At 41.8% G+C, this 20,493-nt stretch overlaps 1 protein-coding gene across 2 annotated transcripts in view; it reads right to left on the reverse strand.

The window, feature by feature from the left end:
• EPHA4 (EPH receptor A4) overlaps positions 1-20,493 on the reverse strand; it is a 92,934-nt gene that overhangs the window by 12,851 nt on the left and 59,590 nt on the right. For both annotated transcript variants that reach the window (XM_072343940.1, XM_072343941.1), the window contains exons 6-12: positions 12,567-12,691; positions 11,226-11,385; positions 10,083-10,194; positions 4,905-4,963; positions 4,024-4,137; positions 3,657-3,842; positions 546-607 (exon numbers count right to left, since the gene is read on the reverse strand). In XM_072343940.1, the coding sequence (XP_072200041.1) occupies positions 546-607; positions 3,657-3,842; positions 4,024-4,137; positions 4,905-4,963; positions 10,083-10,194; positions 11,226-11,385; positions 12,567-12,691 (818 nt within the window). The remainder of the gene's footprint in view (positions 1-545; positions 608-3,656; positions 3,843-4,023; positions 4,138-4,904; positions 4,964-10,082; positions 10,195-11,225; positions 11,386-12,566; positions 12,692-20,493) is intronic.

The following is a 20,493-nucleotide window of genomic DNA, read 5'->3' on the forward strand; positions in this document are numbered from 1 at the left end:
AGGAAGAAAATCACAGAGCATTAAGCTAAAAGCTACATTATTGCCACTGCTGAAATTGGCAAAGAGCATATCTCTGGATCCCCATCTTATCTCAAATAAAATGGAATGTTATTTCCTCACTCTCCAGACTGGTGTCCATAATTCACCAGTAAAGTACAAACTCAAAGGCTCTGTCATAGCTTCTAGTGATGTGGTATCCTGTTTGCAATACATCCAGTTTTAATGAGTCTATAGCATTGCAGTGCTTTCAGAAAAGGAACACATCAAAACTGTTCCCATTAAACATGGATTATTTAAGGCCTTGCTATTTTAAACATCTTTAAACATCACATTTATTATATATCCATCCACATTACATTTATTCTGTATTTTGATAGGAACAACATCAGCAAGGAAACAGGATTTTCAAAGTACAAATGTAATTTCTTTTAAAATACTGACTTTTCAGTATCCCTCTGCAAAACAGAATCAGAATAAGGAAACAACAAACAGAAGATGCTTCCCAGTGTAAAATTCCCTTAGCTTATTATGAAGAAATCACTTACTCGGAGGAAGGCATCCAAGGAGCCATTCTCCATGTATTCAGTTATGATCATTACCGGTTTACCTAGGGAGTACAGAAAGAAAAACACAATTCCTTGATGAATACTGATGCTAATGGGATAAAAATGAGCTGCACATTATTTTACAGCCAAGACACCTGTCCTGCACAATCTAATTTAATTTGAAAACCACCAATCTCACGCCTCAGCTGTGGGAAGCAAGTGAATAAAAATTATAGGTTGGGGACATTGAAATGGCCCCATCTGGAGGGTTAACTCTACACATGACTCACTGACAAGGTCTTCAACTGAAGTGGCTCCCAGTCTCTAAGGAATATATGAACTGATAATCAAAAGCTAAGAAACAAAGATGTGTTCAAACTTGACAAAAATCTTTAGTGTAATTAAATTACTTGCAGACAAGAAAGCCTTCCCTTTCTAAAACTGAATTCATGAATGCTTTGGTCTACCCATCCCTTTAGAAAGATCAACGCTTTAGGCAAGTTAATAGCTGTCAGCAGCTACAGGGTACTCAAAGACAAGAAAGCAAAATACAAACGATCCCTCCCAACTTTCCCTGTCCCAAATTTGTATCCTGTATCTCCTGTTATTTATAAAAGAGCCAAAGCCATTTGCCTCATGAAGTCAACCATGGGATAAATGATTCCATGAATTGCGTCATATGTGGGGCACAGCACTTCAGCTTTCCATGCTGCAATACAGAGAGCCAACCCTGGGCAATTTGAAGAGAGATGTGATGCAATTTTGCTAACATGGAGATGCTTTCTAGACATTCTGCTACCTGAAAATAAAACCAGATACATAAGTAACACTTGATGTTGCCTTAAGTGCTTTACAAAGTCATATGATGCTGAAACTGGAAACAAGTACATACAAGTAACACTAATTATTTGAAGGGGTTAATTACACTCCATATTCAGCATCTGGACATTTGCAAAAGCAGGTCTTATATCATCTCCATTTTAAAATTGAGTAGCAAGAGATATAAAGAAGTGATTTGTCAAAAGCAGAACGGCAAATGCACAGTCCCAAGATGAGCACTGCCAAGTCCACATGAAGTCAAGGGAGCTCCAGGCTGGCATGGTAGTCCAGCTGTTTGCTTCAGCTATCAGAACTATTGAGTTTCTTCCTACTTAAAAGACAGTGCCCAAGAGAAACTCAGCTTTGGTACTTCTTACAGCAGCATATTTTGATCACGTGCAAACTGGCATGTTTGTCTATGAAATGCCAGTCTGGGAGCTGAACCCTTTCTGATTTGCATGAACAAAGCAAAGGAGAGATAGTTTGACATAAAGCAAACTATTCTGAATGTAGGGCTTAGTGACCTTTAAGGAAAGAGATGTGATAAAACAACATCCCCCATTCACCTTTGCCAGCATTCTTGAGTAAAAAGAGAAAAAAGTCCAACCAAATCTGCATAGTCGGTGTTTCATTTATCTTTTGCAACTGTGACCAGAACCCTTCCACTGAACAAATACAGCTAAATGAGTTTTAATTAACCTTCCTCAATCAAAAGGCACTATGTCAACACAGAAGGGAAGAAAGGGAGACTCTTTCAGTGCATTAACATGTAATTTCATTACTCAGGCACTTCTTTAGCAGGGGAGAGGGAAAGAGAGAGGAGAAGTTACCATCAGCGAGTCAATTATTAAAGTACTTGACTAGCAGCCAATAATGTATTCATGGTTTTTTGCCGCTTCTCTCCCCTCAACCCCCATCCACTCCACTATTTATCTCACTTTTTAATTTTCGGTTTATTAAATGCATTCATTTATCACAGCATTCAGAAAACCTATGGAGAAATTGAGATAGATGCCTTCTTAAGTAGCCCTGTTTACTGAACACATCAGCTCTGAGGTAAGCAAGCTGGCTCGCTGCAGGAGCAGTGCTTGCCGTGAGCCAGCCAATGAAGCATTCCTGGGTCAGGCTGCCACCTCCTCGGTGAAAATTTCTAATCATTTTAATTCAGTGACAACTGCATTATGCAAATGCATCTAGTCATTTATAACTGCTAGAGCTGTAACAGCTAAGGGAGAGTTCAAGCTAGGGGGTATTCAACACAAGAATTCTCACACTGCCTCTTTTGCAGAGGAGAAGGAACACAAATGTTCAGAAACACAAGCGGTCGAGTAAGCATTCATATCTTGCTTTAGCAGCAGCTCACAATCCTACCGTTTGCTTTCTTTGCTGCCCTAAGAATGAGGTTCTACATATTCCAAGGGTCTTTCAGGATTAGCAACCTGTGGGAGGTTTTGCCAACAAGCTACCCAGTGCAGCTGGAGTAGAGACAGTAACTACACCATCTCAGTGGCACTTTATGAAGTCAGACCCAAGTGCATCTGTCTCACAGGTATACTTTCAGAAGCATTCAGCAAGCTCTGTCATTCTCTTTCTAAGGCAGGGTCCATGGCACAGTGAATGCTAACAGACTTAAACACACAGATACACGCACACACAGACACCAAAAAAAAGAGGAAAAAAAACCCCAAACCCTAAGATAAAAATAAAAACAACACCACAAAACAACCAAATAAAAAAGATCAGCCAGGTAACTCCTATGGAGTGAAATTATTACACTGTCAGAGAAAACAAATAAGCAAGTTTCATACTGAAGCAGACTACTTCATTTCAAAGGCTTGTTCCTTACATCTGTGCTTTGTACCTTGAACATATGACTCTGTAGTTTTGTTTTGGTATTTTTCTCCCAATTATTTTAAATTCTTTGCTCACCATCTGCTTTTGCCTATCCTGTAACAATCAGCTCAGGCTAGCAAAGATGTGAAAGATGCCTGCTTGGCATAGCAAGAAGGGGAAAAAAAGCCAACCCTGCCATATTAATTCCCCCTACAAATCTTCCACAAGCTGCCTACAGATAGAATATCAATTGAAACCATAAAACCATTTATAGCTGACAACAAGATTAATGACTTGTCCTGCGCTGATTTCCTCCTATTAGCTATCAGTGGATCTGTTCCATCTGTCACTTCACAGGAAAGACGGTAAAAACAAACCAAAACAAAACAAGAAAAAACCAACCACCCTAATTTCTCAGTGACTTCCAAATTGGCCTTGTCAAGAAAATGACCTACTTACATTTAGTAACAACACCTTCCAAGTGGATGATATTGGGGTGGTCAAATTGTCCCATGATGCTGGCCTCACTCAGGAAGTCCCTCCGTTGTTTGTCAGTGTAACCAGCTTTTAGAGTCTTGATAGCCACACAGATCTCTCTTTTTCCTGGAACTTTGAGACGTCCACTGCATACTTCGCCGAATTCCCCTTAAGGAAAAAGCCACAAGAATCCACGGCCATGAGCACAAAGCATGAGCTTTTATTGCCAAAATGTTACAGCGCTTCATTTTGGGGAACCATCATACAAAGATCAAAGGACCCCACGTTTCCTAAAAGCAAATTTTAAACTATAATTGCTGCAAAAAATGGAAGAAATTCTGGCACTTACCCACACCGATAACTTTCTCAATCTTTATGCAGGAGGCATCAATTTCTTTGGCAAATTCCCTCACAGCTTGATTTGGATCCTCATATGTAAAGGGATCCACATATGTTCTGACACCTGCAAGGCAGAAATGTTTTATTTGAAGTCACTGATCTACATGCTGCTGAACACAGAACATATGAGGCTGAAGTCTTAATGATATACAACAGCAAAGAGACTGCACAATAAAAGTGTACAGTAAGCCAGAAACAACTGATTAAAGAAGGAAGGACTTAATGTATTTTTCCCCAGGATATATATTTTTTATTATTTCCCAGTACTGACTTAATCAAGCTTTTGCCAATAAATTAGTTTCATAAATCACTGCCATCTTTAAGAGGCTATCAGTCTGTCTACACACCTGTGAGAATAAAACAGATCAGATTTCTCTTTATGGGAACCAAGCAATTCTAAGGTCAGGTCCCAGGTTCAGTACCTGGGTGACTGAGATGGAAGTAACAGTAGGATTCAGTCATCGAATTAAGGTTGCAAAGCTCACGCTTCCTTTCTCATAGGATTGCCTCTTGCCCATCCAAAACCTGCCTTAGCAAAATATTGTGGGGAAAAATCAAATCTAGATAGCATAGGAACTGAAATCTTTCAGTGGAAACGAACAATTGAACAATTTCGTGAAGCTTCCTTCCAACTCAAAAAAGTTTTACACAGATGCTTCTATTTTTCCTGTTGCTAAAGCATCTCGTTTTGAAAGAGGATGGATGCAAGCAAGGAAAACAGAAACACATTCATCTCAAGAGGAAAGCTATCCCTTATTTGCCAAACATCGAAACATGGGGCGTGTTTTCTGAACCAAATCAAGAATAAACGAGCACCACGGTGCCTTTTACCTTGGTTCAAATGTTTCTCCTCATCTGCCTCTTGCTTAGCCTTACTGTATTTGCTGCGCCTGTCAGAACAAAAGAAGAAGAAAAAAAAAGGGCATTACAGTTCAAAATAAGTATTTTACTCTCAGACAAGCTCTGCCTTCTTGACCTGTTTGCACCTGCCACAACGTGCGCTCAGCAGCTCCCCTACAACAGCCCATGACACAGCTTTCCAGAGGGGTAACAGACTCCTCAAACTGCTCTAAGTGTTACTGGCATCAACAAAGCATCAAGGGAAACACAGACCTCCATATTTGCATCTCGGCATTTAAACAAAGAATGCTTTGAGTTCCAGCTACCTTCTTTTTGAATGTACATTTGCAATGCTGTGCAAAATGAGTGCTAATTGCTTTTTAGCACTACCATATATAGATTAAGATGTTACAAGGGAAGTGTTTTGGTAGACTGATTTTAAACCTAATTAGGCAAATGCCAATACCAACACCCTTCTGCAACTGCAAATTTAAAGAAGGAAGCATTCTATTAACACAGAAATCAGGACAGTGGGGGAAAAAAACCCACTATCACAAATGCAGGTCCTGAGGAATTGTTTATTCTTTTAATCATTGCACTGTTGAAAGGGACAAAGAACTCCAGTTGCAGAGCTCTTCTGCTAAACCTGAGTTGGACACAACAATGTAGTACGGTATGTTAATTATTATTTCTACACTTACACATATGATTTTGTATCCAGTTACTTTATCAGCTTTAAATATCAATGGACAAGTTGCATTTAGAGGTTAACACAAGACGTTAATTTGATAGGGAGGATATATTGAGGAGTCATCTCTACCAGTTGTATACTGAAATGCGAAGCTCTCCATCCTCTAATGTAAGTAAGTAGAGAGATCAGAGTTGGGGTACCCATGGAAAATTCAGAACCAGGCATAAAAACAGATACTGCCAAAGAAAAGGTCTTGTTGTTGCTTACTCCTCAGTGTGCTTGATCCACTCTAAGTCAGAAGCACATCAGACCCCAGTCAGCTACTGTCAAGGGTCTGGGCTGGAGTGAAGGGGGAAACAAAATGGAGAAACCAAGCCTATACAAAGGGCAGTGAGACTGGCACTGCCTGCAATACACAAGCAGGAGCCCACCAGGCTACTGCGGTGAGCTGGTTAGGACTCTGAAAACAGTGATAGGTAGAGGAAGAAAATGGGAGTGGATGAGAGAAAGGTCTACCAGTGGATGTGAGTTAGAAGAGGTTAACATTTGGAGAAAACACGTGACTTTAATGGCCTCAGTTTCAGCAAATCTTCCAAGTTTCACCATTCCCCTCCTGCCAGCAAAACGTTCCTGCCCATAAGCAAGAAGCCTCTCCTTCCTGCCCTGCGCCTGGCCTACGGGAATGGCAGCTTCCCATCACTCTCAGCTAACGGGCCACGTCCCAGCTTTTGTGGTGCCAGCAGCAAAATAAGAACTATAAATTACATGTGAACAGAAGGAAAAAGATTTGGTTCAACATTCCAAGACTACCCAATGTTTGAACTGAACCTTACAGCTCCCAACAACATCAACAGGCCTGGTTCAGACATAAAACGCAGGTACACATCCAAACATAAGTGGTTGTAAGCTTGTTTTCTTGATGAAAGTTAGTTAAACACAAATGGCTCCAAATCACAAGGAGAGCCTCATTAAAAACTGCTCTGGATCCAAACACCAATGTAAACTATTTATTTGCCTGAGGACTTGCAGCACTGGTGCAACAGATCTGAGCAAAGCAGAACTGCTCCTTGCTACTGAATGGAGTAAGGAGGGCACATCTCACTGAGTGCCATGCAAGTCCAGGTCACTAAGGGGACTGCAGAGATGGGCTCTGGTACAACACAGGAAAAAAGAAGGAAAAAAAAACAAACAACCCAAGATTCTGCATTGTAAGTAGGACTCCTTCAAATTCATAGTATTACTCTTCAGACACAGATGGAAAAATTGAAACACAAACGGCTTTGCACGAATGTGTTTTAAGGATGTGAAGATGCTTTTAAAAAGATGTTCTTACAAAGTAAGATGTCCTAACAATAGATGAAAGTAACTCCCCCATGAAAACCCGAAGAATCCACAGTGCAAAAAGCAGAGGGAAACAAAGGGATTACTGTTCAAACAATATAATTGTAGCTTATTAACTTTAAATAATACCTTCCAAACTAACTACCTACTTCCACTTCTGCCCCTGTCACCTGGTGACCCTTCCTGGCTGGCCCAGGGCAGGCTTCTCCTGCCTGCTATTGTCTCCAGGCTGCCCAGCAGCCCGTCAGCCTTCATCCTCACGCCATGGGGCACGCGGGGCGGCTGCTCGGGGCAGCTCACCTGAATGGCAGAAGGGAGCCTTTGTCACAGGCTTGAATTCCCTAATTACAGGGATTTGGGTGGTGGCGATTAAATAGAGGTATTCAGGAAAAGAACACAGAAGCTTTCAGAAGCTGCAGGGGTCAGAGGCATAAGGAAACCTACAGGTGGGGCCTAGAGACACAAAGGGGGAAGGTCTGTGCCCAGCCAGAGGCTATTAGCACACATTGGTGAGAGCCAGCGGGGAGCCTGTGCCCCTGCACTTCCACCTTCCCACCCCAAACAAGAGAGCTGAGGTATGCAGTGCTCAGGCACCTGGCTGGTGCAGCACGCTGAGCCAAAAGCAGGAACCAAAGGCAGGCATTTGTGTTCAGCTGCCTTTGTGGAGCAATCTGTCAGAAGAATTTCTGATCAAAACTTTTGGATGGCCAAAGGATTCTGTAGAGCCAAATTGCTCCAGTCAAACCCCTCCAGCAAATGGCTCTTACCATTTTATGCTTCCCCAAATCCTTTAAAACTCTATTTCAAGTATTCTAATTTTATTTCTTTTTCCTGTAGGTGAGGACCTAGAAATGCTTCCACTCCTGCTGTATCGCTCTGTCCATTTTAACCTCAGTAAAGTTAAACGTTCAGGCAGATTAGTTCTCACATTGACACAAACAGGTTGGAGGACAGACCAAAGCAGCGTGAGCTGCCTGAAGGCAAAGTCCTTTGACAAATTCAGTTGAGAAGATGAATTTTGGGATTTGAGCAATTGCTCGAAAAAACATAATGCTAAATTAGTAATAATAACCCAGGGGCCAAAAATGAGCACCACCAGCATATGTCCGGTTCCCACATTTGGCACATGGATGCAGAGAGGCCATGTCTGCAGGTTGCGATTGTGCAAATATGACTTCTAGGTCATGGCAATATTACAAAATCTCCTCACGGGGACTCTATGGACAAAGAAACATTTTCTCAGCTGAAGTAATTTTGGAACGAAGTATAATTATTTTGCTATTAACTTCAGCTGGTACAGGAACATCATGAAATATCCCCAAAGTGCACACCTCTAAATGACATTGGTAAAGTGGTTAAAATCATTTGTGTAACTGTGAATATTAAAACAGATTCTGTTTATTGAGAACTACTTACAGCTACTGGAGAGCAGAGTATTGAGGAAGGCTATTAATTAACAAGGCACCACGCATTAGTATGCACAGAGCAGTTTCACTGCCCTAGTATTTCATTCCTCTTGCTGTCTTTCCCCTTCCATAGCCTCCCTGAGACCCACCAGTAAAGAACTATGGGACATCTCTGAATTCATTACTATTTGACCATTTCTGCCACCATTCCTCCCAGTGCTTGGACCAACCTTATGTCTCTACTGCCCACCTGCCTTTCCTCTTCTTCTTTTTCATTTATTTTTCTTGTCCAAGTTAAACACTTGTGAGCAGAGATAACCAAACAGCCTGAATGGAGAGAAGACCTGGCTGAGCAGCCGCCCTCCAGCAAGTCTGTCAGCTACCTGGCTCCTGGCAGCCTTTCCTTTGACAGCTTTATGGCCAATACTAAAGAGAATCAATATGAGGGCAAGGGGTTGACATTTCATTTTCTAAAAAGTGATCCATTGAGGGCCAATCACCAAGCAGTGTTTATCAGCCTTGAGAAGTGACAATTTTTTTATAGGGGGAGGAGGAAAAGGAATCATCTCAAAGCAACTCGACAGGCTCAATTCTCCAAGGTGGCGACTCATAATTAGAAATCCAATGTATCCTGCTATCAATCCTGCCTTAAATAATAAAGTGATCAATAAAAGCAAAGGGGAGATTAAGTCATCAAGCTCAGTGATGCTATTTTCTGTTGCAATGGCTTTTAATAAACCTGTCTCTCTGCATTACATTTTCATATGTTCTGCTCTTCTTATTGCCAGCATGGAGGCTTTGAGGTGAACACCCACAGAAAGCTATTACAATGCTTGACTACGCTCCAGATATTATAACCATAGCGACTTACTGCTCTTTAAGTCAATTTAAGGTAAGAGAGTAAATCAAGAGGAGTTTGTGCACATTTATAGCTGATGCCATTAAACTGATCATCAGAGATTGACAAACCTTGTGTCCCTCAGATCCCACGCATCAGATGCAGTAATGATACGTCCAATTTTATCTCTGAATTACACTGAGGCAAAATCATGCTGATCTTCTTAAATGAGACTGAATGCTAAGTTGAAGACAAACACATTGGTGTTTCTGCTACACTGTCCTGCCATTTGCAGGGTTGTTCCTGATGTACTGTTTGAATGTGGGGGTACGAACAAATACTTGGTAGAAGATTATGGTTCTGCTTTGATCAAGTAACCATCGACTCATTCTGTTTACTGTATATGATACCAAATGACTGTAGCTTCTGTTTAACATTCAATTCCATACACATTGGAAAGACTAATCCAAAGATTAATACGGATTCATACAGATTAAGACAAAATCACAAGAACAGCAGCCTGATCGCTTAGTCCACAACAGTGTGGTTGTTTATTCCGTGTGTACCAGGAGTCAGTCCAAAAAATCTACTGTACCCATACCCACTAAACTTAACTTCAAATTAGGCTAACCACAAATCTCTAGCTGGCTTGATTCTCAATGCCAGTTATTGGAATTAGCTTTGCATTTCAAGAGCAAATAGAGCTGGAACTATTGCCATTACATCACATGCCGCTGTGGTACTAATGTTGAGAAGATCAAAGCTACATGGGAGAAGGCTTGTAATGCAAATGTACTGTTTATGATGCTAATCAAAGAATTTAGCTTTGTTTGGAGGAGACAAAAAGCTCTCTCATGAAAGAAATAGGGAGAGAGAGAAGCTTAAATTCTTACCTCCTGCTGATGACAAAGGCTGCAATGAGAATGACCACAAGAACAACACTGCCAGCCACTGAAACAAGCAACACTGTGGGATTGGTACCATCGCCAATGATGGGGGAAGGAACTGGAAACAGAGTAAGAGAGCATTAGTGTCAAACAACCTCAAAAAATCAACCTAGGCAACACTCAATGAGGCTTTCTGGCTTGTGAAGGCAGTTTGTAATACTACTCAAATCTACTTTCAGGCCTTTATTATATAGTCATTTGACACAATTTTCCAAGAGGGCTTTAATTAGCTGAAGACATGATGTTTGATAATGATTTTGGGAAGTTCAGTTCACTGGGAACAAGGACTCACTCTCCTTCTCTCCTTCGGTGCTGCTCAGAGGGTATAATGGCTATTCCTTTTCACCTTCCTAATTACTCTTCGCTGCCCTCTTTCTTTTTCTCTCAGTGGGGACAGATGATCGCTCCCCAACTGACACGAAGAGAATAAGCTGTCTTAAAATGTCTTCTGTCTTCCTGCTGGATTGATTATTTTCAACTGTTAACATCCTGAAGGATGTTGCCACTGACTGGCATGACCTTAAATTGATTTAAACAAACCTATATGTCCAAAATAATACAGGCTTGGTCACATCACCTTCCTGACACAGAAAAGTAAACATTTTGGGGGGCAAATCTGCATGTTCCCTCGACAAAGGGAAAGGCTGTGCTGACAACATAATTCAAGCATTCTGTCTTTACACCACTGTGCAAGGGAAAGTGCAAGTACGAGAGCTGATGTAGGATATCTAACTGATCTATGCCAATAGCTTCTAAAAGGGAGTAACAGGGTTCTATTCCCCTGCAAATTAGATACTCCAAAAACATGTGCAAACATCTACATTTGCATTTAACAAAATAGGTACATAAATCTCTCCAGCATCGATGGCTTCGAAATATTTAAAGAGCATGTGTCTCCTTCTGCCACTCTGAAGTACCATCAGGTCAGATTTACCACATCTCTGATACTCATGTGGCCAGGGAGGAACACTTTCCCAGAATAAATACATCATAATCCAGGCAACCAACAGGAACCTCCCTGTGTGCAGCTCAGTTACATTTCCAGTCTTCACTCAAGGAAAAGAAAGATATCAGCGGGCATGTTATTACCTGTGTTAGTTGTGAACTCAAACGGCCCACTGAAGTCTCCATATCCTGCTGCTGTCCTGGCCCGCACATGAAATACATATGAAGTCAGGGGGTTCAAACCTTTGATGTCAGTATTCCTGGAGGCTGTCTTCACAATGCGATAGCTGCGCTCGTTTTGGTCCTAACAAGAAAAGAACACAGTGGTGATCAAGTAAAAATGCCTCACTGCACCATGAACCATGGAATCCCACTTCCTTGCCAAACAGATGATGAAAGAAGATGAGTAACAACCATGGAATTCTCAAAATACGTCCCGAGGGCTGCTGCTGTCCGCCTTGCTCAATACCCCCAGCACTGAGCAAGCCAAAAAAGGAGTGATAAGATGGTAGGTGTGATGCTCATATATCACTGATTACTTAAGAAATCACACAATGAAATCCTTTGGAAAACAGCCAAGCCTTCAAATATGAGCCTCCTGATGAGCAAACATTTTATTCATTGGCACTCTATTTTTCTTCCTACAAGCCAGAAGCCGTATAAAAAACTGATATTATATTAAAGAAAAAAAAAAGAAAGAAAGAAAACAGGCTCAGAAAATGTCTTCCAGAAAACCCAATCTTGAAAATTATTTCATTTTCGTCTGGAAAATCCATCAAAAATGCATTGATTTAGCTTCTCTGAAAATCAGTTGCCTTCTTCTGTTTGTGTTAGGGAGGCAAGTAAGTGATTACCTGCATTAAAAAAAAAATTAAAGTATGCATGTGTGTGAGAAAGAAAGCATGCGAGCAAGAGCAGGAAATTGTTCATTTTTGCAAAGGACCTTCAAAGAAAATAGCTCTTTTCATAGTTCCACAGTTGAGAAGTTATTTGTAGGAATAACATCTCCCTCTAACATGGAAAGTATGAAGAATGTAATTTTCTTTCCTTATTCTCTATTAAAAGCCATCCAGCCCACACCATCACTCTAGGCAGAAGCTATTGGCAAACAGATCGTATTATTATTACTGTCTTATATGCTTCATTATTATACTTCTGTCTATGATGTAAAACTAATGTCTCACTTCTGCCCAACATTATTGATTCTCATTATAAATACGCTTGCCACAAAAGCTCCGTTCCTAGGTAAGAAAAAATAACAAAATAAACTCATGTCATACAGCTGGAACAGTCGATGAGTCTTATTATGTCAAGCAACCATTCAAGTGCATGAAATCCTTAATTGAATGTTATTAAACTGAATCTATTTGGTTTCAAATAATGGAATTCTACCTGGAAATAAATCTGAAACCGAACAAAGTAAAAAGTTCTCCCCAAACCCAAATAGAGCTCCTTGTTTGTCTGGCTTGTTTTTTTTAACGGTACCTTTTCATAGTATTTGACTTCGTACTCCAGGATGACTCCGTTTGGCCTGTCAGGTTCCAGCCAGGCCAAGGCAACGCTGTGCCTCGTTATCTCTTTAGCCTGGATCAATGCAATTGGGGATGGTGCTGACAAGGGAAAAAAAAAAAAAAGAGAGAGAGAAAACAAAAGTGATAATTTAGTTTTCATGAGGCTTTTTTTTTTTTTTAATTGCAACATAATCTCTTTCAGAAACTGTTCTTGTTTTTCTTGTGTGGGAGTTGGAAGTATTAAGCATTGTTTTCTCCAACAGAACTGCATTTAATTCCTTTCTAATACAGCTTGCTCTTGGATTCTGAGTGATACTAGACAGGTAAGCTTTGCACTAAGACTACAGTTTCCTACGCAGCATAATGTTTGTGGCAGGTAGTTACAAACCTCCACAAGAGAGTAAAAGACACTAACAGATCCTGCCTTCTTTTTTTTTAACCTTTGCTAGGCACAGTGCATAGACTTGTCTTCATGTTCTGGTCCACAGTGATTCTCTTCTATCTCCTGAAAGTAACTGGTGTTCCTTGATCAGCTATTTGCTCTACAGCAACTATGAAATTTCTGAATGACTAATCTCTAAAGCTGAGAAAATTTTGCCTCTGAATGAAGTAAAGCCAGAATGAAGCTGAACATACATGAATTTAGACCCTCCCATGAAAACCACGGAACTCATCTTTCAAGAGTCTGGACCAAACTGTGCTTCCCGATTTGCCCTGCTTATGCCCTTGTTTGTGCACAGTGTCCACAGACCAGGGCCAGATTTTGGCTCTGATCAATCCCTTCTCTGTCAGAAGATACCAGAGATCAGTTCCCCATGCCTGAAACTGGCCCTGCCTCGTGTGACATGGAATGTGATGGATAAAAAAAAGCAGGATGGCACTGGCAAGGATAAGGGCTGTGTGATTTCTGGGAAAACTCTACTTATCAGCAAGCTTTACTCAAAGATCCTTTAAACTGTATCTGCGTGCAGTAAGAAGGGCTGCAACAAAGATGATAATGGAAAACATCTCGCTGTGCACCCCGCACTTTCAATAGAGCCCCCGCTAACACTGAAGTTCAGGTTTTTGACTGGTGGGAGGACAATGCAGTCTCCCCTTTGACTGTGATAGCAGCAGGCTCACGGCTGTGCTGGGGGAACAGGTTTCCTGAAGATTTATGAACCCGGCCGCCCCTCTCTTGCTGTTGTGTTGCTGTGTGGTCACGTCTCTGGCCAGCTGTTATCAAGCTCTTTTGATGCTGACAATAGCTGGTATAAATGGCAGAGTCTCCAGGGATAAGGAAGGACATTCATGAAATTTTTAATCTTATCTAACAAAGCTGTCCTGTACAACTAGAGATTAGGGGTCTTCCTAAATGGAATACATTTCTTCTTTTGTCTCCTGATCCTGGAGACATATAGCTCTTCTTTTTTTTTTTTTCCTTTAATTTTCCCTTTCTTTTTGTTTCTTTTTCTACCCCAAACTTCGGGACGACAAGCCGTGAAAGCCTTAAAGAGGGAAAAAAGTATCCTTGAAACACATATCCTTGAAAACTATCGAGAAAGACAAATAAATAAAACAGTCACAATAAATGAAAGGAAAATTGAATGTTGAAAGCCTCAAACCTACTTGACCATATCAGACAGTTCTGATGGAAGTGAAAATAACCAGCAGACGCCACAAAGTCACAAAAGGGTGTCTCCTCTTGATGTGAAACCATCAGGGAGCTGCTTCCTGATTTACTATTTGACAGTTTGGCATCTCTGTTAGAAATGCCTCCAGAACCTTTCTCTCTTTTTCCTTGTCTGTCTCTCACACGCAAAGGCAAACACAGGCTGACAGAGGAGACTATAAACACAGCCAACAGGGAGGATCCAGGTGTGCTCCATCAAGTTGTATCTGTGGCATGACTGCAAACCTCCTTAATAACCTCACAGTTCTTCAGCAGAGGACTTTTTTTTCCCCCTTGCAGCAAGAATGCCACTCAGCTAATAAATTAGAAATCAGAGTTGTTACCCTACACCACACATGACATTACTGATAAACCAACCAGAGAGCAATCTGCTTAGTTAATCTGCGCCTCATGCAGGGCAGACAGGCAATTCTTTTTACCGAGAATCTTTCACTTATGCCATTCTGATCTCAAGATTTGCAAACAGAAAGTTCTCTTTCCTTCCTTCATCGTCTTCTTTACCCTCCCTCCTCAGTTTTCCATTCCATTTCTGAAGGCTTTTAGATTGGAATTTACTGAGTCCTTCAATATTGGGCTGGTAAGTGCTGTATGAAAACACGTTTCTTCTCTGTTGTAAAATGGCCGTTTACTACACTAGTGTATATATTAACTTCCACTCCTGGGGGAAGATGATCAGTTTTAAACAGTTTCAAATGTGCTTCCTCATATCTCTCAAGAATGTACAACTGATGTTAGGCTCTACTCCATACAGCAATAAACATGCTTCTGGCCTCCAAGACAGGAAAAAACTTGTACATCAATTCTTTTCTTAATTCTCACTATTAGAATTGTAAGAACAGCCCTACTTTCACCTTCCTGTCCTTTGCATCTGTCAAATATTAATCATTATGCAACTTTATCCTATTTTAAATCTATTTTTTCTGTCTCTGCTGATGACCAATTTCCTTCCCAGTTTTTGTTTTGGCTGTATATCCTGACTCTCTATTCACTGCAGAAATCCTCAGTGTTGAAGTCCAACTATGGGACAAAGGACCCATGTGATAGGAGGTCATCTACGAAGTTGTCAGCATTTCTGCAGTACAGACCTATACTGGTCTATCCTACAGGATCTTGAGTAACTGGGCTGAGTGACCACAGTTACTACAGTTATCTCACCACATGGATAAAACCCTCCTTTTCCAACCTTAGGTTCTCCAAATAGCCTTGCACATCAAGTTTATTTGTGTGTTTTCCATGATCCATCAGATGGCCAGTCAGTAGAAGGCCCCATCACAAGACAGGCCTCCTGGGACAATATCATCCCATAATAGTTCTCCCTTCAGAACAGAAGACCTCTTTGCCTTTCATCTTTTGCACTTCTTCCCCACTCCTGGTACTTGAAAAGGAATACTTAGCAAAACTTTGTTTCTAAACCATCACTGCTTATAACAGCAAATTATTCCACCCCATGTGCAGGCAGCAGACCCGGCACAGCAGTGCCACCAGAGCAGCCCACTCCCCAGGGAAGAATGACGAGGCATCTTGGTATTCCAAAGGGGTCCCCTTGAACAAAAGCAGAGAGTATAACTTTCTTAGTTCAAAGCTCAGCAGTTCCTCTCCCTCAAAAAACTCCACTCCCTACTGATGTGAATGTTGCAATTTTCTTTTATCTACTTCCTCAATAACCTGCCATTAAACACCTACCAGTAGTTTTATTACTGCAGTTCTGAGCTTGTGGCCTACAGAGAGAGAAAGAGGCACAGATGTACTGCAAAAACTTCACCCAAATGCCATAAAGTCATATCCCAAGGCTAACAAGTGATGAATTATAACCATTTTTGAGGCACTTTAAAGGATGGAAATGGCTATGTCAGTTTTTCATTACCGGTTCAAATTAAGGGCCGGGGGGAGGGGTGGGAGAGGAGAGACAACTAACTAAATAAATGAATAAATAGATGCGACAGAGTCTCTGGCATGTAGGCACCCATGAGTGAACGCAGCCCTTTATGAAACTACACAGAACACGAGTGCTTGCACATCACAGATACACAATGCCCAGTCTTCTAGTGAAGATGCTTTCTTAACCACAGCAGGGTTTACTTTCCACTCCCCATGATTTGAATTTAAATGGATCATGTTTACTCAAGGGGTCTCTCACTGATTGAAAAATATACCCACAGTTTGTACATTATCTCAGCTAAATTCAAATAACATATTTAAATTTAATTACTTGAAGCTTAGGGGTTTTCATGCTTTTCCTTTTTCCCTCAATTGCACACAACAACACTTATTTGTTCTTATCAATGGCCATGCGCTTTGTCAAGCATCAAAATTAAATGCTTGAAAGCACTAATGATGTTACTGTGATTAAGGGTTTTTACCTTCCAGGGTAGATACTAAAAGCCTGCTCCATTATTAATTACTTAAAAAAAAAAAAAAAAGAAAAAAGAAATAAGAAAAAAAAATAGATTTCTGAGAATCCAACACTGAAGAAAAGTCCTCTTAGAAATCAAAACAAGAAAATAAAAGATCTGGTACTAATTGGAACAAAACGTTTAAGGAAACCTGGCACATTCTGTGTTTTCTCTTCAAATATTTACTTTGCAATACTGTGGGTTTTCTGCATGGCATTTTCTAAATTATATTACCAAATAATCTCACAGCAGGAAAAGGATATACAGCACAGAGAATCAAATATGTTTTTAATCACTTCTAAAGGCCATGTTCTCCAGGCCAGATTCTGATACTTCTTTTCTTGTAGGGAGCCACTTATTCTCCCAACTGCCACAGTGGCTTTAAATCAAATGTAGGCAAAAGCATCCAGCCCTTCTCAGCTACCAGCCTAAATCACAGAACCATAGAATCATAGAATCACCAAGGTTGGAAAAGACCTAAAAGATCATCCAGTCCAACCATTCACCTATTACCAATAGCTCCCACTAAACCAGGTCCCTCAACACAACATCCAATTGTTCCTTGAACACCCCCAGGGTCAGTGACTCCACCACCTCCCTGGGCAGTCCATTCCAGTGCCTGACCACCCTTTCTGAGAAGTAAAATGACAAAGAAAGCAGCTCCGCTCCTTCTCAAAACCACAGTCCTGCTTCCTACCCGTGCCCAGGCAGCTCACCCCACCAACCCACTTGCAAACAGTGGTGAACACTTTCTACCACGACCACATTTCCAAACATATGTATAGCTTATAAGTAACCCATATATGAACATAAGGATGAGCACTTGAAAGGTTTTCACACTTGTGAACCTGTTTGCACACAACAAGCTTTAGATGCCTCCGCACATCTGAGGAACTGAGCTGGAACCTGGCACTGTACCTCGCTGCTTGGGATAACAGCTACACATCTCTCTGGGGTCCAGCACGACTGCAGGCTGGATGTGCACTTTAGAAATGAACTGTGTATGTATCGCAATTTTGTTCATTAATCTCAGTACATACGTGGAGCAAACATTTGTACAAGTGATAACTGGGCCAGGATAGGACTTGGAAAAGGACCCAGAATTCTGATTGCTCAACTGAGCCACTGGAAGCCTCCCAAGGCTTTCCCTAGCCCTCTGTCTTCCCAGAGCCTGCCTCTCCCTCCCCAAGGAATGACGACCGGCAAGGAACCGCTCCCAGCCTGCAGACAGGGACAGGCCAGGAGTCGGGCCAGCCCTTCCAAGCCTTGGTACTTAGAGCACAGACTTTAAGTCTGCACCATTGGAGAAAAATGCCCAAGGTTATTCACCCACATCTGACAGCCTTGGCTGCCAAAACATGAAGCGATGTGACAGCTGAGCTCGGCCTCTTTCCTTAGTCCTTCTGTATTTCTGCAGCCAAACCTTCTTTGGTATAGACATAATGCTGCTCAGGAAAAGAACCAGCTCAGCTGCAGGACTCTCCCCTACAACATCTTCATCTCAATACACGTCTTTTCTTTCTTTCAGTCTCCACCACACAGAACCTTTGAGCTCTAAGGAAAACAAGTGACAAGCTCTCAGACTTAGGGACCAGTCCACATCACTTATGCTTATAATGATGTGTTCATAAAGGAAGGGGCTAGAAAATGAGATTTTAAAGACCGTTAACACTGCATTACTATGTTTTAAATATTTCCTCTGTTTTAAAGTTTTCATTTCTTGCCTCTCCCAAAAGAACCTGCACTGTAAATCTTGCCAAACCACAAAAGCTGGCTCTGACTTGCATCAAATCAAAAGCTTGCAGAAAAACCCCAGCTGTTAGCAGCAACAAATAGCAGTAGTTGAGAATTACTAGAGTGCTGTATATTTACCGTCCTACTCCAGCTTCAGTTCTTGGAGGCACGAAGCAACTGCTGAGGACCCATAAAGAACCTGGCTATTTTCTGTTTTAGCACCAGAACTGCTCTCATTTTGATCAAACCCATTACAGGAGCTGAGGGCTTACCACAGTTCCCTATGGATCACATCAGAAACTGCACTGAGAAGAGGGTGATGAAGACTTTGTACAACCAGGAGATGCCTTGCCCTGGCTGCTCCCTCCTGGGGACCAGCTCTTGGCACCAATATGTTTTCAGGTGCTGGTCCTCCAACCGTGACGGCCAAATCATGATGTCTGTTAATGCAATGCAGGTCTGGAGTAACTCCAGAGATCTGAATCTGCAACCCACAATCCCAGTGATTGCTTTCAACCAGAAGACTACAAAATCTACATAACATTTAGCAAGAGATCTGTATTGCATCTCAGGCACGGGGTCTGTTTAGTCTGAGAACTGCTTGTTTTCTTCCTGCTAGCTTGCTAAGAAATCCTGTTGGCATGTTCTGACAAGGATAACTTAATAGTTGCCAACAGAAACATGGCAGAATACTGTGTGTGCATTTCCTGTATGTATGAATGCCAGTTTAAAACAAACAGGAAAACAAGGCTTCCAGTGGAAAGCAATTTATAAAAATCTGCCTGAACATTACAATCACTTAAAAATCAGCAGCATTTCTAAACGTTTAAACTATAATGATTAACACAAGAAAGGTGAACGTACTTTGTGCTGTAGATTAAGGAATTCTACTGCTATAAGCAATTTGTTAAGATTCGGAATTAGTCAGCAGCTTTCTGACCTGAGCAGGTTTAGAGCCTCTGGTCACAAAGCAGGTCATGCTGCCGTAACTCTTCCCTCCAGCTGAGGTCAGAATCTGACCCAGGATAAACAAAAATAAACTCTGTAGCCTCAAGAAGCTAACAGGGATGCTCTGCTGCACTACAGCAGATTGAGAGCAGTGGAGAGAAGGGGCCACACAGCTCCATCAGATTGTTGGAGTTCTCAGAGCCCTCCTTTAGGACCTGAATCAGGCACACACTTGTAAGCAGGGTCCTGTGACTCCAGTCAGGGCTGAAAACTGCTGGGAATTACTCTGTTACCTCCCAGGCGCTGGTCCAGCCAACACCTGCAGGAACACCTGATGCTGGGACAGAGCACAACTCTGCAGGAACCAGAGCAAGAAACAGGAGCCAGTAACCTCTAGTCATTAAAATAGATCATGATGTTGGAAGCAGGGCATTCCCCAGCCTCTCAAAACACCTGGTCTGGTACAATCTAACCACTTGCATCCCCAGGGCAGTTCCATCTCACCCACATCATTTGCTGCTGCCCACAGAAGAGCAGCAGCCCCGGGAGTGAATCCCACCCTCCCCACAGCAGCAGCCTGTGCTCCCCCTGTGCTCCCGGGTGGGATGGGGACCTGTTGAGCTGCCAGGACAAACCAAACTCCTTCCCCAGCTCCTTTCAGAGGGAAATAAAAGCTACCAAATCAAAGCAAGGACGCATGAAAAGCCCCTACCTGATGCCCATGTCCTGTTCCCTAAGCCATTCTTCCAGTCAAGCAAACACCCAGCTACTCCTTCTCTTTCTCCAATCCTTCTGCCCACAGAGAAGCTGGGACATGTCTGCATATGCTTGAAGAGCTAATTGACGAGAGAGGAAATGCCGTTCTTGAAGTCTGCAGGATCAATGAATTTCCCTTCTGCTTCTCTGCCCCACAAATCTCTTTGCTTGTGCAGCTGTTCAACCTCATGTAATAATGCATCAACAATCAATGAAACAATAGTGAGCATATTGACTCTGCTCTTATCAGTATCCCAAAGGGGCAATCCTTCCCTTCACATGGTGAAGGACAGCTATCATCTGACACTTCATGCCTATACCTGTTGACAGAACCCACTCCTGCTCGCTGCTCCTTTTTCACCCTCACACCAAGCCACCAGGTATGAGCCATGAAGAGG

This window comes from Excalfactoria chinensis, chromosome 9 (assembly GCF_039878825.1).
Source record: "Excalfactoria chinensis isolate bCotChi1 chromosome 9, bCotChi1.hap2, whole genome shotgun sequence".
Lineage (NCBI taxonomy): Eukaryota > Metazoa > Chordata > Aves > Galliformes > Phasianidae > Excalfactoria > Excalfactoria chinensis.